Here is a 14,778-nt window from a genome sequence, read left to right as displayed (position 1 = left end):
TTGGCAGACATGGGCAGCAATAAGCAATTTTCTCTTACTGGTCCTGACTAAAATCTCTGTTAAAATATTTGTGCCTTCTGTAGTAGAAAATGGCCATTTGATTCCAACATGCATCTCTTCTGCCCAGCTTTCCCAGGTTTCATTGGTAGCTGGGGCAGGGAGGCTGTGGAGGTCCCTGAGGACCACCGTGGGCTGCTGCTTCAAACAAGATAGCCCATAGCTATTCAGCTCCTTATTTTTCTACAAAAGCCCTCTGTGACTGTAAAGATTGGGTCTCATTTGTACCTGTAGACAGCACATCCCTCTAAGAGGTAGAGGCAGGAAAAACACAGATTGGTGTGAAAGGATTCACTGGGCTGACTTTATGAATTGGGCTGGATGCCTTATCCCTCCTGGAGAAAGAGAGACTCACCAGGATGCTTGAAAAAAAAAAAAAAAAAAAAAAGACAGAGCTGTGAAAAGATTCACCATCAGTTTTGTAAGCTGCTTTGAAACAGGAACCAGGCTGATCTGTGTCTGCGTTTCCATTTTTGGAGTGTTTCACAAGGACTGAAATGGGCAAGAGAAGGGCAAAAAATCAGTTCTGTGGGGAATTCCTGGCATACTTCATAATTCCACAACTCATGCGACTAGAATTTTTGCAGTGCTGGCCATCATATCCTACATACATCCTCACAGAGGCGGAGAAAAATCCACATCTACCAAAAATGGAGCAGCTTTAAACAGGAGAAACATATTGCATAAACAGAAATACTGTAAATCAGAACCTTCCTTCCAGGTGTGAAAGTACGATTTTGCTTGCTTTCTAGTTCGTATGATCAACAAAAAGCATTCATAACTGTTAAGAGGTTGAAAAGTTGGCCTACAGTTCACATTGCTTTCTCCCGTGAGACTCCACAGGTCAAATTCCCTCTCATCAGCTTGTGCCACAGCGGCTTTAGATAAGCGACTGGGGAAGAATAGCTGAACCGTGAAAGCTATTATCTCAAAGGACTGATATTTACTGGATTTCTGCTTTTTTACCTTTCTAGCTGACTCTCAGAATTTCTTTCATTGCTGCACATTTGTTTGTCTCCTTTCTCCAGCAAACACCATTGAACTGCATGTGCACAGGTCTTGTACACTTTTATCTAGAATTACCACCAAAACCCTTTTCAAGGCCTGTTCACATACGAATGAGACTTGCAGACTCCTAGGGCATTTCAGCCCATTAGTAATGCTAAGAATTAACCATAGAATTGGATCAATAAGAGAAGGGAGAAGACTATATACTCTGTGATCACGGGGTGACCGCTCCCGCTGTGAAGCGTAAAGGTACTTTGAGTGCTAAAAACACTGTACAGCAACAGTTAAATTAGCGCTGTTGTATAGACCTCATTTGGATCCCTGTGCACATGTTCGAGTTTGTGCAAGCAGAGGGAATGGCTATTAGGATAATCAGGGGAATGAAGAGCTTGCTCTATAAGTAGAGATTAAAATTAATTTGCTCAGCCTAGCAAAAGGGGGGGCTGAAGGGTCTTTTCGTGTTGCCTGTGCCTACATCAGGGAGGGAAAAAGCTCTGCAAGCTAAAGGATAATGTTGTCATGAGAACCCTGGTAATAGGAACAACGTCAGTGAACAGATTTAGGGTGGAAAGTAGGAAATTTGTATCCACTGGAAGGCAAAGATCTAGATCACTTAAAGAAACAGGAACAGAAAATCGAGTTCCAAGATGGATTTTATCAATTTCTGAAAAGAGTTAGACATGACTGCCTCTAAAAGCAAGGGACTTGAGTGGAACAAGAGCAATGGTGTGGTTCATACAGTTAAGTGCTTTTAAAATATACCTGAAGATACCAGAGGTACCTCCAATGATGCTGACTGGGGTCAGAGAGTTCTAGCAGACCATTCCTTTTCTTTTTTTAGATGCAAAACTCAACAACTTTCCAGAGACTGAAAATGAATATGAAAATTAATCACATGCCTGGGTTATGTAGGTGTGTTTGAAGAAAGGAAAATGCTTGCATGTTATTGCAGCTATTGAAGCAGTGATGCTGGAAGATTTTGGCTCGGGGACCAGAGAGCTCTGAAAGTTTTGAAACACTAGCCTAACCCTTACCTACTGCAGATTTGATTTAATGTCTAAAGGACACACAGTTTATCATATTTTTACTTTTTTAATATTTTTTTTTAAAAAAACTATAATCTGTTTTGTTATTTCATTATCAGTCACTAAATTATTGCTGGGATTTTTTTATACGTTCACCATCTTATCATAAATATCCTGGAATATAAAAATGTCTGCTACATAGACTCTCACTATGAATAGATTAAACAGGATTTATGAGACTTATGATCTGTTCTTCCCCTGTTCTTTAGAGGACTTTGAATGTCTAATGAAACCTCTTATTTCTTATTATTGAATTTTATTGCTACCATGTATCTGGGTTAATATAAGAAGTACAAATAGGGATATGTATTTCCCTGTGAGATGTTTTAGTATGGAGAACAGCATCTGAAGTTCAAAAAATATGAACTAAAGTACAGACCATATGTCTTTGTAAATTGAAAGAAGAAACATTTCAAGTGCTGAAAAAGGGATGGAGCTTGTGGGAGCTGTCCTCTAAAAAGGCAATGAGAAAGGTTTCTGAAGGCAGGAGTTAATGTCTAGCTCAGTTCTATCGCTTGGTCATCTTTTCTTTTTTTAAGCCATTTTGCTCTAGTCTTTGATTATGTTTTAGCAAACATCTTATACTGCAGTATTTCCTGATATCTCCTGATCTCCTCCACAAACTTCTATGAAGGGAAGGAAAGGGCATAGGAAGAAGATGGGAAGGTCTAATAACAAGGATGTTTTGTCTTATAGCTCCTCTTCTTTTTGCTCCACAAGAACTGGCTGATGTTAATTCATGTAGATTGTGCCCCTGGCAATAACCATAACTCCATTTTTCATGCCAAAAAAAAAATGGAGACACGTTAAGTACTTCCCTGAGTGTGGGCGAGCAGAAGAGTTGAGAAAACAAGCTGGATCCTCCTGACTTGACCATCTCCTTAAAAAAAAAAAAAAAAAAAAAAAAAGTAATAATAATAATAAAATCCCTGTTCTTCCTACACCTTCTCATCCATTATGTTCTTCAAAGTACTTTAACAGCATTTGCTCTAGGATTGGGGTAGGCATAAGTTCACAGGCAGGGTGACTCGAAGCTCAAAATTTTGGAGGCGTAGTTGATTGCTCTCTGCACAGTGCTATGAGTGATAATCTTCCAGTGTCCTTTCACGGTTCATTGGACATGATCCTCTGACGCCGGATCTAAGATCGTAACAGGTATTCTAAGTACAGTGCGCAATGTATTTAAAAGGTTAAAATTGTGCTAGTCTGGAACAAAATTGCGATTTCCCATTGTTTATCGCTGTTCAAGGCATCTTTGCTGCTCTGTGCTCTCAAAAGCGAGCTGGGGGTTGCTGTTGTGTTATGTTTCACTGTGAAATTCAGTCAGATTAATGACTTGAGGGTCACTTGAGATATATATAGTTTATATTGATGAGTTACTGTTTAAAGTGTTTTACTAAATCAGGTAATAAATTGCAGGTTTTATAAAAATATCATAATTAAAAATTGACTTGTACTAAGTGTTGGCTTCAGGAATGTATGTGAAGTTCAAGTATGATGGATTGTTTTGCTCAATGAAAGCTATAAAAAAATCAGAAGAGACTTACGATGATAAAAAGCATTTTTTAAGTAGCTATGTTATCAATCTTTATATAGAGCCAAATTCTGCTTGCATTTCTTCTGTATTTTATTGACTTGGGTGTGACCAATTGTGGAAGGAGAGCAATATTTGTATTATCCTGAAGAAATATTATCATATTTAAAATCAAAATGTGTTTTTGAATCAAGTACAAGACTTCAGAAACCAGAAATCACAATCACTTGTTTTAGTTATTTCTCTAACATGACTTAATCAATCCAGAATTTATCAAACTGTCATAAATCTTTTCTACTATAACAAGAAAAAAGAAAATTTGCTTGCCTTTCCTCACACTAGCAAGCCAAATATTTAGGTGATGAATAGTATTTTTGAAATAATTTTTGTGAACAATGATACTGCAAATATAAGGCGAAAAATGCTCTGGTGAGATACGTAAAGCTTTTAGTGGATGATCACGTAAATATAAGCGATGTGTTAAGGCCAACAGACTGATTTTACCCGGTGACCGTCCCGTGAAAGCCGTTCTGCTACCTGGTGCTTTTATACTCGGCTTCAATGTCCCTCCGCTGCTTCGCTCGGGTTTCGCGTGAGCCCTTGAACGCTGATGAGGTTTCATCCTTCCCCAAGTTACGTGCCGGTGGCAAACTGATTATCGATAACGTCTTCCAGCTGCCTTATCCAGGTTCCAGAAATAAATAACTTGTTGGTTTCCCTCTTGAAGTTGCTTGCAGGATTGCTAGGGGTCACCAGAAAGAAGCCAAACTTGCTGTTTAATCTGGAATGGTTCTAAATTTATCCAGTGTTTCGCAGCTGACCTATTATTTTGTTCTTAAAAAACAAGACAAATTATTTTTCTGTAGGTGGGCAGGTATTTCCTGCTGAAGAAAATGGCCTAAATAGAAGGCCCATGTTTAAAAAAGAAAAAGAAAAAAAAAGGCTTCATGCAATTTCCCTCTTGCATAATTGCATGGTAATACCGAAAAGACACTGTGATTTGAATTTTTACTCCAAGCTTTATTCTTTATGATGTTTATTGATTCTTTGTTCTTTAAGATGTTTGAAGGGAGGGACAGCTTGATGAAAAATAATGTAAAATATTTTGATATATTTTGAGAAACAAGAAAATAGACTGCATTGGTGAGCAGTGGGCATTTAAGGATGAACTTGGCTCAGCGTTGTTGCGTTGCTCTATATCCAGTACTATTCACTCCTACAGCTGAGAAAAAGTAAATTTTCCCTGTGACTGTTCCCCGCTTGGGATGACTCCTTCTCCCTAAAGCTCGGCGGGGCGCTCCGAAACGCTGCCTCTCCTGGACGCCGCCTCCCCTTCTTCCCTTCCGGCTGCAGAAGTGTAGTGATACCCTTAATTGCAATGCCTGTAATTCTGACAGCAAAGTTACGATTTTTGTAAAACGTGGATTAAGTTATGTTTATCTTAATGCAAATTACCGAGTTCCCCCGTGCCCACTCTTAATCACAAAACAATAGAGGATATTCCATGGATTTCTTGCACTGAAAAAGACAGTTTGCTTGTTTGTTTGTTTCTTTATTTATTTATTTTTAAGCTGAAAATTGGTGTGTTAGAACACTGCTTCATGAGCACAAATAAGAATAAATCACTTATTTCCGCATTGTTGATGACTCACAAACAAGTATCATTGCCAAGATTGAAACTTACTGCCCCTTCCATTTAGCCTGTTCATTCTTCTAAAAAATATATGCTCACGTTAGAGCTGGTCAGGAATTTTAAATGCTGATTTTTTTTCTAAATGCTGTTAAGGAAACTTTTAGTAGAAATGTGCAGGCTTTGGAGAACTTTTTTTGGCACAAGTTTCATCTTAAGAAGAGAGGCTTTCTGGAGACTCACGCACACGGACGTTTTTGACCAAAACTACATATCGATCAATTGAATGATCGCTCTATCGACCTATCTGCCTTTAGTCTCTACTAGAAATGATTTTTTGGGGGGTGCATGTAACAAATGAAGATAGTACCCAAGAATGCACCACCCTGCTGTGCATTTGAACTCTTGGCACCTTTACGATAGGCAAAGGCAAGGGGGACTGGCACCGGAGCCCCTTTGCTGAGATGTATTTAATTGCTAATACAGAGCAAAGCGGCTCAAATAAGAGCACTGAAGATCCTCTGCCCCAGCGTAATCGATAGCCCCGTTCTGAGGGCGCTCGTCTGTGACGGCGGGGATTGATCCAGCTCCTGCATCCCCAAGCAGAGCATCTTTCCCATCTGAAGCGATTAACAGATTATCAAAGTTAGCACTTTGGCGTTTTCCCAATTTTATCTATGTGGGCAAGTAAATTTTCAAATTGCTCTTAAATTGTTAAGGCAACGAGAGAGAAACAGCCTTTGTGTTCGGATCGGCAACAGCTACCGACGCTGAAGGAGGGCTAGCTTTGGGAAGCCCGACGGTCTACAGACCGTTAAGCAGATGATCTCAATGCAAAGTCGGGCTATAACAGCTGGGAGTCTGTGCTTAAGCTAGGAGGCAAAAATCCACTTTAATGGCTGGGTTTGTACTGTGTATTTTATTTGACCTCTATCAGTTTTCTCATAGCATTTCTACAGCACTAATGTTAGAGATAATGACATGCAACAGCGATAATGGTAGTGGCAAAACCCATGTTTCCCAGGCTTATGTACACGTGTGGCCATCTGTGCTGCCTTTTGCAGGAATGCCACATGCTTTGGTTTTATGTTCAAGGTGAGTCTCATCGAAAGCAACACAAGCATTAACGTATGGGGAGGTTGTCAGGCACATATCTTACCCCTGTGTGCTGACCAGCTGCAGGATTTTAAATCTGAGACTCGAAGAGTCTTCAGAAGGTCCATGCCTAACTTCTGAGGAGGGTTTCCTTAGCAAATGTGATTAAAAGAAGCCAGAATAAAGTTCCCAGCTTCAAGGCTTGTAAAATGAAATTAAAAAAAAATGGACTTGAGAAGATAGCTCCTTTGCATATGCAAACGCTGTACCTAGCGTCTCTGACTTCATCCTTTCGGAGCTATAACCAGGCTCCCTCAGCTGCAGGTCTTTGACCTTGTGAGAGCTCCTGCCCCAGCATGGTCCTGAGCTAGAGGAGGCCAATCAAGCCTGGCCTCCAGGGCTCCCCTCAGTGCCTCCTGCCAGCACCTCCGAAGGGTGCTTGGTCTTCTCCAAAGGCAACCTCAGCCCAGAGATGGGAGATGAAGTTGTTTTGAAACAGCAGATGAGTATTGTCAAAGTGTATTAATGAGAGCAAGTGTCTACACGCCCATGCAAGCGGTATAGGTAATAACCAACAGAATGAGAAATGTTAATGCGTAACGGACTTTATGAAGCAGCGGGAATAACTGTGGGTGATTTTCAAAAGTAGGATATCAATTACTGAGGAGATATGCGAAAGGAAGAAGTAGGGAAGGAATGAGGGTGGGTAGAAGATTTATGATTTATGTCAAAGCTATTTGTGTTGCAAGGCAACAATAATGTCAAGAGGAGAAAACAGTAATCAAGTTCCTTTGGGAGATACATAGCTCATGCAGGATCGTAGTCTTAAACTTGAATCCACATATCCCGAAGAGCATCTGTGTCCTCATGCCTAATGCCCTCATGCAAGTGCACACTGGGAGCTGGGGCTGAGCTGAACTTCAGCCCTCTGCATCCAAGACTAAGTGCTTTCACGTGCCCATAGTCTTGTCTGGAATGATATCTTAAGGATATATTAAGCATTAGGACCTGTGGGGTGGTCTGCCCTGGTTCTGCGCTCAGAGATGACCGCAATAACTGCGGAGCTGGGGCTTGTGCTGCCCCAACCTGCCAGGCACCTGCTGCAGCTGCACCAACTGCAGCTACTAGAAGATGCAGCAAATGCATCCCGTACTCCAAACCAGGAATGCTACAGGCCACTGTAACCTTTCCAGGGTAACTAGCTATTCAGAGGGGCCCCTTAGGGATTTTGGCTAAAGAATCAGTTGAAATAACTAGTGCAGGCAAAGGCCTGAAAGTTATTTGAAACTGGAGGATCCCTATGTTAAACCGTTGTAAATGAGATTTTCAAAGGATATTATAGGAAAAGGAACTCAAACGCTTTGGGAATGTTATGGGATGTGGGTGGATAACTCCCATGGGTACTTATAAGACTTTTTATTGCAGGAAAAATGAACTTTTGGGGTAATTACAGGCTAGTTAAAGTACAAGGATAGCTTTTTTTTTAAACCTTCATTTTTATACTGCTTTGTAGGCATTCAGAAAATGAAATTTCCACATATTTTAGTACTTGAAAGATGAATTACAAGTACATTAGGGTAGGAAATAAATAGCTTCTTCATTTTGCTTTTACTTCTTGCAAAAGAGAAACAAGTAATTAATTAATTTCATCCTGTTTATGTCTTTGTTGCCAGATCTAATCTTAACATCTGATAAAAGAACGGAAAAAAATGGGTCTATGAATTTTTTTCTCTAACCCATTAAGAAAAGAACAGAGCTGATGATAAAGTAGCCCCAGTGAATCCAAATATCTATGCGGTGTTGAGGGAGATTGAGTCACAGTCAACTAATTTTATAGCATAGCTATAGTTGATTATAGAGCAAATAATTGGATGAAAGGGATAAAGAATGCTATTAAAAATAATCTCTGAAAGATGTTTGCAAATCCACCTGTTCCAGTAGCTGGACTAAATCAACAAATAAGATGTCTGACTACTGCAGTGAGGTCTCATCATGCTACTACAAAAGAAGAGGTTCTTTTAGCCACAAATTTTTAAATTATGAATAACAAAATGTTAGTTTAACTATTCACTTAGTTTAACTAGTTGTTTCCTCTTCATATAGTCCCCTTTCCTCTTCATATAGTTCTGTAGAAAGTCAATGAGATAAAATCCCACGGGAAGTTCAGCTTGGCATGACAGTTAAGTGTCAGCAAAGTATGATTTCAAGCTGAGATGAGGAACAGATCAGGAGCCCTCAAAATGAAGGATCCTTTCTCCAAAGCATTGGTGTATTTTCAGATCTCAAGTCACTGGGATGTGAAGTCATCTTCAGATTTACCATTAAAGTTCACTGTAGTGCTATGAACTTTGGAACTTCGGAGAACCCTTCTTCCAAGTTCATGTAATCATCTAGATGCTGTCTGCAGACCTCTGATTCCTGAAAATGGTGAACACAAGCTAAATGCAACATTATCAGCCATTTAAAAACTGGAGAGAAAGTGAGGTTGAGTCTGGCCCAGGAAATGTTACAGCATTTCTCATTAACGTAAGGAAGAGGGAAAGCTGTGATATCTACCAGCCCATGGAACATGCAAGAGCTACTGAGCTGGTGAGGCATTAGCAAAACACTACATGAGGGACCATTTACCGAAGCTGTCAACACACAGAGCTGTCAAGGGATAGTGGAGTTGTAAAATGCTCCAGCTAGCACGGGAGACACATTACATTATTGTGGTATGCAGATAAATTGCTATCCAGCTCGTGGAAGCTGCTTTGTGAACAAAATAGAGGAATAAGATAAACTTGCTTTCAATCGATGAATTAATGTAAAACCAGCAAAAGGAGTGGAGCAGACTACTACAATCCCTCAAATATATTAGACAATCATTTTTTTTTCCTTTCAAAATGTAGAATATTCCCATGTGGCTCCCAGTGGATGCCATGCAGAGTGAATACAGCAGTCAAAGTAATAGACGTCGGAATAATCAAAGTAATATGTGTCAGAAAGAAGCAAATGAGTACATATATTCATTAAGCAAATCTCCTAAGAGCTTAACACACAAAGCTCTTTCCAGAAAAGCTGTACAAACAATTCCATGCATTAGCACATGGTTTTACTGGTGTTTCAAAGTCAGATGAAGAATATTTCGGATTTCATGCAAACTATAAATAGCCTCTAGTTAGCGCAAAACATGCAGTGTAGCTGCCACAGTGAAACTGATAAATGTCATAACTGACACTAAACTGAACTCCCTCAGACTACAACTTAATAAACATATAACAAGTAATGTACAGTGCCAACCAAATGTTAATGTTAATGCTCATTTTAATAGTGGACTGAGCATCAGCAACAGTCAGTACTAAACCTCCACCTGCGAAGAGGCAAGACAGGCACTTTATCCATGAGCAAAGTATCCAAAAAGGCAAAACAAAACCCCAGGACTGTCCAAAGATACAAACTTGCAGACAAAATTAAATAAATCTATAATCTGACCACCTTGGGAAAATTTATCAGCAAATTCTTTATTTAAAGAAACATGGACCAACCCACCCAAAAAGCATTAAATGCCACTCCTCACATTCTCAGGAGTTTGAAGAAGCAAGCTAGGCCACAAAAACATTGAAGGAAAGGTATTGGAAAGAAGAGTCAATTCCAAAGCCATCTAACACAAGCAGGAGTGTTTTGTTAGGCTACAGATGGGGGCCTAAAAAGTTGTAGGAGAAGTGGGAAAAGTAGATCAATCTGTAATGAAGTCGATGCAGGAATGACCCTTCTTTTCTGCAATGGTATCACTATGATAAAGTTCACAGAGCATTCTGGAAATGACTAGATCCTTTTTCTGATTGAAATCAAAGGAGGTTTGGGGGAAACTTCAAATCTGGGACATCTGAAAAATATCAAGCTGTTTAAAGCCCGCTGGTATTATTTAGCGTCCACCTGAGTTTGGGTGTGTGGCCGTTTGACTTTAGTCTATGAGCAAGGTGACGAGAGGTTCAACGTTCCATTGCCCTCCTATTTCCTGCACTGGTTTGGTTTTGATTTTGAACTGTGCTGTGGTTACTGGGGCTGAGGTGGCTCGTGAGGCCTCAGCACCCGTCTCGGCTCTCCCAGAGGACTTTGGTGTGACCTTGAGCTGGCCGCTTCATGTCTCTATCCTGTCTGTAAACTAGAATGATGATGTTTCCTCTCCACTGCAATTTGTCTTCTCAGTTTAGGAACAAACACTGATTTGTCTTGAGTACTTGCAGCTCCTATTGATTGCAAAGGAAGTTAGATGTATGCAATAACTGTTAGGATTTGGCATTTGGAGACAAAATGACTTTGAGGAACTGGGCTATTAAAGCAAACATTTTGCCCGCAAATGTCCTATACTGTTATGAATGGTGTCTAATAAAGTGATCCTCAATTTCAGGATGGGACAGAGTAACAAATAGCTGCTAAGAAGTTTAAATAAGGTACACATTTGTGTTCAACGGGACTTAGGCAAACCCTGAGAGATGCAGCAGAAAGAGCCCTCTTGCACCACAAGTATTTTGTAAGCCTGTATGACCTTGAAAATAATGACTAGACATCATCAGCATGTTGAAAGGCAAATGAGTGAGCTAAAAATTATTTGCCTACCAAATTTCAAAGCCCTGAAATCTAGTAGTGACATATTGATGCTGCTCAAAAATGTCAGAAACACATTACAAGACAAAGGAGGTTCCCCTCATCCCCAGACTGTAACAGCTCCATCATTTATAAATTCCTTATAAAGCAATTATTTCTGCAGAAAGAACAACTTGGTTGTTTTTCAGATAAAAAGGAAAAGAACAGAAAAGTTATCAACAAGTAGAAATCACTGTACGAGCCTAACTACTGGCTTTGCTTCAACTGTATATGATCAGATAAGATCAGATTTCACTCAGTCTGAACAATACAAGCTGGATTAATTCCAGTTAATGAAGCCAATGGAGTTACATTGTGTTGACAACAACTTAAATAACAAAGAAATTAAATGTTAACCCCTAAACAACGTGTGATTATTAAAAGCAGCATCAGAAGAGCAATATGCTGTAAAGATTGTTGGTCTGTCCTGCAGCTGCTGTTTATTTGCCATGGCCAAGTGTCTATATCATCCTTCTGTAAGAAAGCACTCTGCACGGACCCTGTACGGTACTTTTTGTTTGCACAGTGCTGTGGACGTCCGTTATGCTTGCACAGCGGTGAAGACACAGAGCCAGAATAATCCCCAGTGTAATTGCTGAACTAGCTGGAAAGTCCCAGACCAAAACACACTCGCGACCCAGAGCCTGATCCCTGCAAGCTGTTACCAGGACGAAGGGCTGAGCACTGCAGCCAGGCTGGTCGCAGCGGGGTTTGCAGCGCCCTGGCCCCGTGGGCTCTGCTGGGCACCCCGGGCCGGCGCCGGGTGGGTGGCCCAGTCTGTGCCCGCCAGGAACAGCTTTGGCACCACATTTCCTAGGGAGATGGGAAATGGGCTTGAAATACTCAGAGGGAAACTTCTTCTTGATGTAGGTAGATTTTTGCTTAAAGCATGGAAAGTTCATGGCCCGTCGATGTTTTTGCTCAGGTTTTATAATGAAAGCTCAAAAATGAGACCCTGGATTGCGTGTGAGTAATACACAATGCGGACTGCATACGCCTTGACTTTGTATTCGCTCTTTTGGCAAAAGCAAGACTAGGATTCATAAAATTATGGGAGATGCTGAGTAGTCTTTATCATGCAAGATTATTCTCATTTACTTTCCTAGATCAGCTCATCCAGATCTTTGGGAAGTCCAGCATTTCTTTTTCCACTGACGCCGGGATTCCCCCGGCACCCAGCCTTCCCAGGGCTCGCTCTCTCTCCTCCTCTTTCTTCCCTGGCATTTCTCTTGTGTGTTTCAGAGCTGAGGAAAACGCACGGGAGCAAAGATGCGAACAATTAATCGTGTCTGATTTCACCATATGCTTAGCACCTTGCAGTGGAGGTCCATCAGATTTCAGGAGCTTCCAGCGAAGGCTGGTAGCTCTGCCTGAAGCTCACGTTAAAATTCAACACTTTTGATGGTATGTTACAAACAGGTTCTGGGGGAAGAGGAGCAGTTGCATCATGGTGATGAAGTTACGAGCAACAATCTATTTTAAGATAAATAGTTTTGTCGAAAATACATCTCTATAAAAGCTATTGTCTTGTGATTGACTTATTTACAGAATTTCATGGGAGAAAAGTCTGACAAGCTCTGTGTTGTGTCAACCCTCCTCCACGTATGATTCAATGAGCTGCTTTTGTGTCTGATGCTTTACTCAATCTTCTACCACGGAGCAGCTATGGACACTCCTGGTAACTCTTTCCTGTTCCCCAGTCACAAGAAATGGTGTAAAACCCAAATAATGAGAATAGCTGCAGTCACTGGGAGCTTTCCCTAAAATAAGACTACAGAAGATGATAGGGAAATTTCTTTCTTGCTCTTTAAAGGACTTTCCCACCTCCCACCTTTCCAGGCATCTGCAAAAAGCTGTTTGGTCAGACGTTCCCTGTTCACAGCTGAATTCTTGTGGGATTAGTAGATTTGTTATACTCAGAGTATAAAAGTAAACAGCATATGGCTTTTTTAATATCCTTACAATGTCACGTCGCAATCTGTCAGAATGTAAACTTTTTTAAGCAATTTCATTTATTTTGGAGTTTATACTATTAAAAAAAAAGCAAGTCTTAAGAATCCGTCTGAATTATCTAAACGACAGCGAGCCTGTTCTTAATTCTTGCTCTCTATTCCCAGGTTAGTAAATATGTCTTCACATATTACCTTCAGTAGCGAAAATACAATGGAAAAACAGTAACTTTGTTACTAGGAGTTAAAAGGTCATTTCCCCTTGGTGCAGAGCTTGTTCTATCAGATAAATAGCTGCTCCACTCCATAAAACTGGCAGCCCTTCAAAAGGTTTTAGAAATAAAAGGCATAGTTTGAAGATAAAGAGGATGAGGTCATTCGCCTTGTGTTTACTCCTGCAAACCTTTCCGGGTGACCCTTTCATATTCAAATGAAAAGTGCTTTAAATTGTTTTATCTTCGGACAGTTAATGAGTGACGGCTGACACTCTCTTAAAAGTAGCTGAAACTCTACTGTAATTAAATTTTGTAAAATATTGCAACATATTTCCATTACGGGGGAATGCCACCACGTAGTTTACCTAGGCTATGCCCATAATCACTCACAGTGCTATGTTTTGGTCCTATGGCTTTTCCCATTATTTTTTACCTTGCTTTTATTAGCTGAATAATGTGTAACATGACTTCCAGTGTCTCCTTGCTGTGGATTAATATAGCTCTATAAACAAACTACGTACGTAAAATCTGCCTCCTCTTAGAATCCTGTGGAGCAAGACTTGCATTTAATATGTACAGTAGTAGAAAAATTACTCTTGAACCTTTTACTGCCAGAGACTATATAACTGTATTATTGCATGTGTAATTAACTGATCTATAACAGTGCTCTAATGTATGGTGTGTATGTCTTTCCCTAGAGGAATAGATTCTTATTTTAAAGCTTTTTCTTCTTTTACGGTTTGTTTAATATATTCCATTTATAGGAAAATGTTATGAATATTCCTTAAATCACCCGAATTTTTCTAGTAGGAAGCAAGAATCTTCAGAGTTTTGCAATTTCTCTAGCTAAAAAAGAAAGAATAGTCAAACAAAATCCTGTAATGGACGATAAACATCGTGCCCCGTAAGCAGGGTTGGTTCTCGCCGTGAGCTTTTGCATCACTTTGTAAAAGTTGTTTATTTTAACCTTACTTCCAGTCTATTTTAGATAGCTTTTCTAGTAACAGCCCTCTGCTGCTCTAACCCACATTCAAAAGTGAATGAAAACAAGACCATCTCAGTTTAAAATACACATGAACTCCGTCCCCCTAGTGACTTGTCGAATAATTAAAAAGTGCAAAATCCTTACCGAGCGGAGCGGACTCTGTGCTGACGGGCAGCACGGGAATCCAGCAGAGGAAGGCAACAAGCTGGAGATGCTGGTGGGAAGGTGAGGGCTGCTGCATGTTGTCCAAGGGAGGCTCTACCCGTACATCTGCAGTTCCTTAGAAGTTAACTTTTGAAGTACGAAACTTTGCAGGGAAAGACATCAGCCTGCCTGCCTGTTTTGATTTTGTTTTCCCCCTTTTCAACGCCATTCCTTGGAGAGGGCTTGGCGTGCCATTGATCCCCAGCTTTCCAAGAGGAGAGCCCTCCGGCTGTACGCTCGCCCCGCAGGCACACACGGATGAGCCGGGAGCTCGCGTCCCCGCAGCTGCTGGGGTTTGCACGCCCGGGCCGGGCGCGCACACGCACGCACACACGCACGCACACCGGGCGAGAGCAGCACGCACAGCCGCTGCCGGTGGTAGGAGTC

The 14,778-nt window shown here is 40.7% G+C and overlaps 1 protein-coding gene across 1 annotated transcript in view; it reads right to left on the bottom strand.

The window, feature by feature from the left end:
- The window catches only part of LOC134142097 (von Willebrand factor D and EGF domain-containing protein-like), a 169,933-nt gene extending 155,505 nt beyond the window's left edge, over positions 1-14,428 (bottom strand). The window contains 1 exon segment of the mRNA XM_062578857.1: positions 14,332-14,428. Coding sequence (XP_062434841.1) covers positions 14,332-14,428 — 97 coding nt within the window.
- Positions 14,429-14,778: the final 350 nt, after the last annotated feature.

The sequence above is a fragment of the Rhea pennata genome, chromosome 6 (genome assembly GCF_028389875.1).
Source record: "Rhea pennata isolate bPtePen1 chromosome 6, bPtePen1.pri, whole genome shotgun sequence".
Lineage (NCBI taxonomy): Eukaryota > Metazoa > Chordata > Aves > Rheiformes > Rheidae > Rhea > Rhea pennata.
The sequence above is the reverse complement of the archived record's forward strand: the minus strand, read 5'-3'. Positions and strand labels throughout refer to the sequence as shown.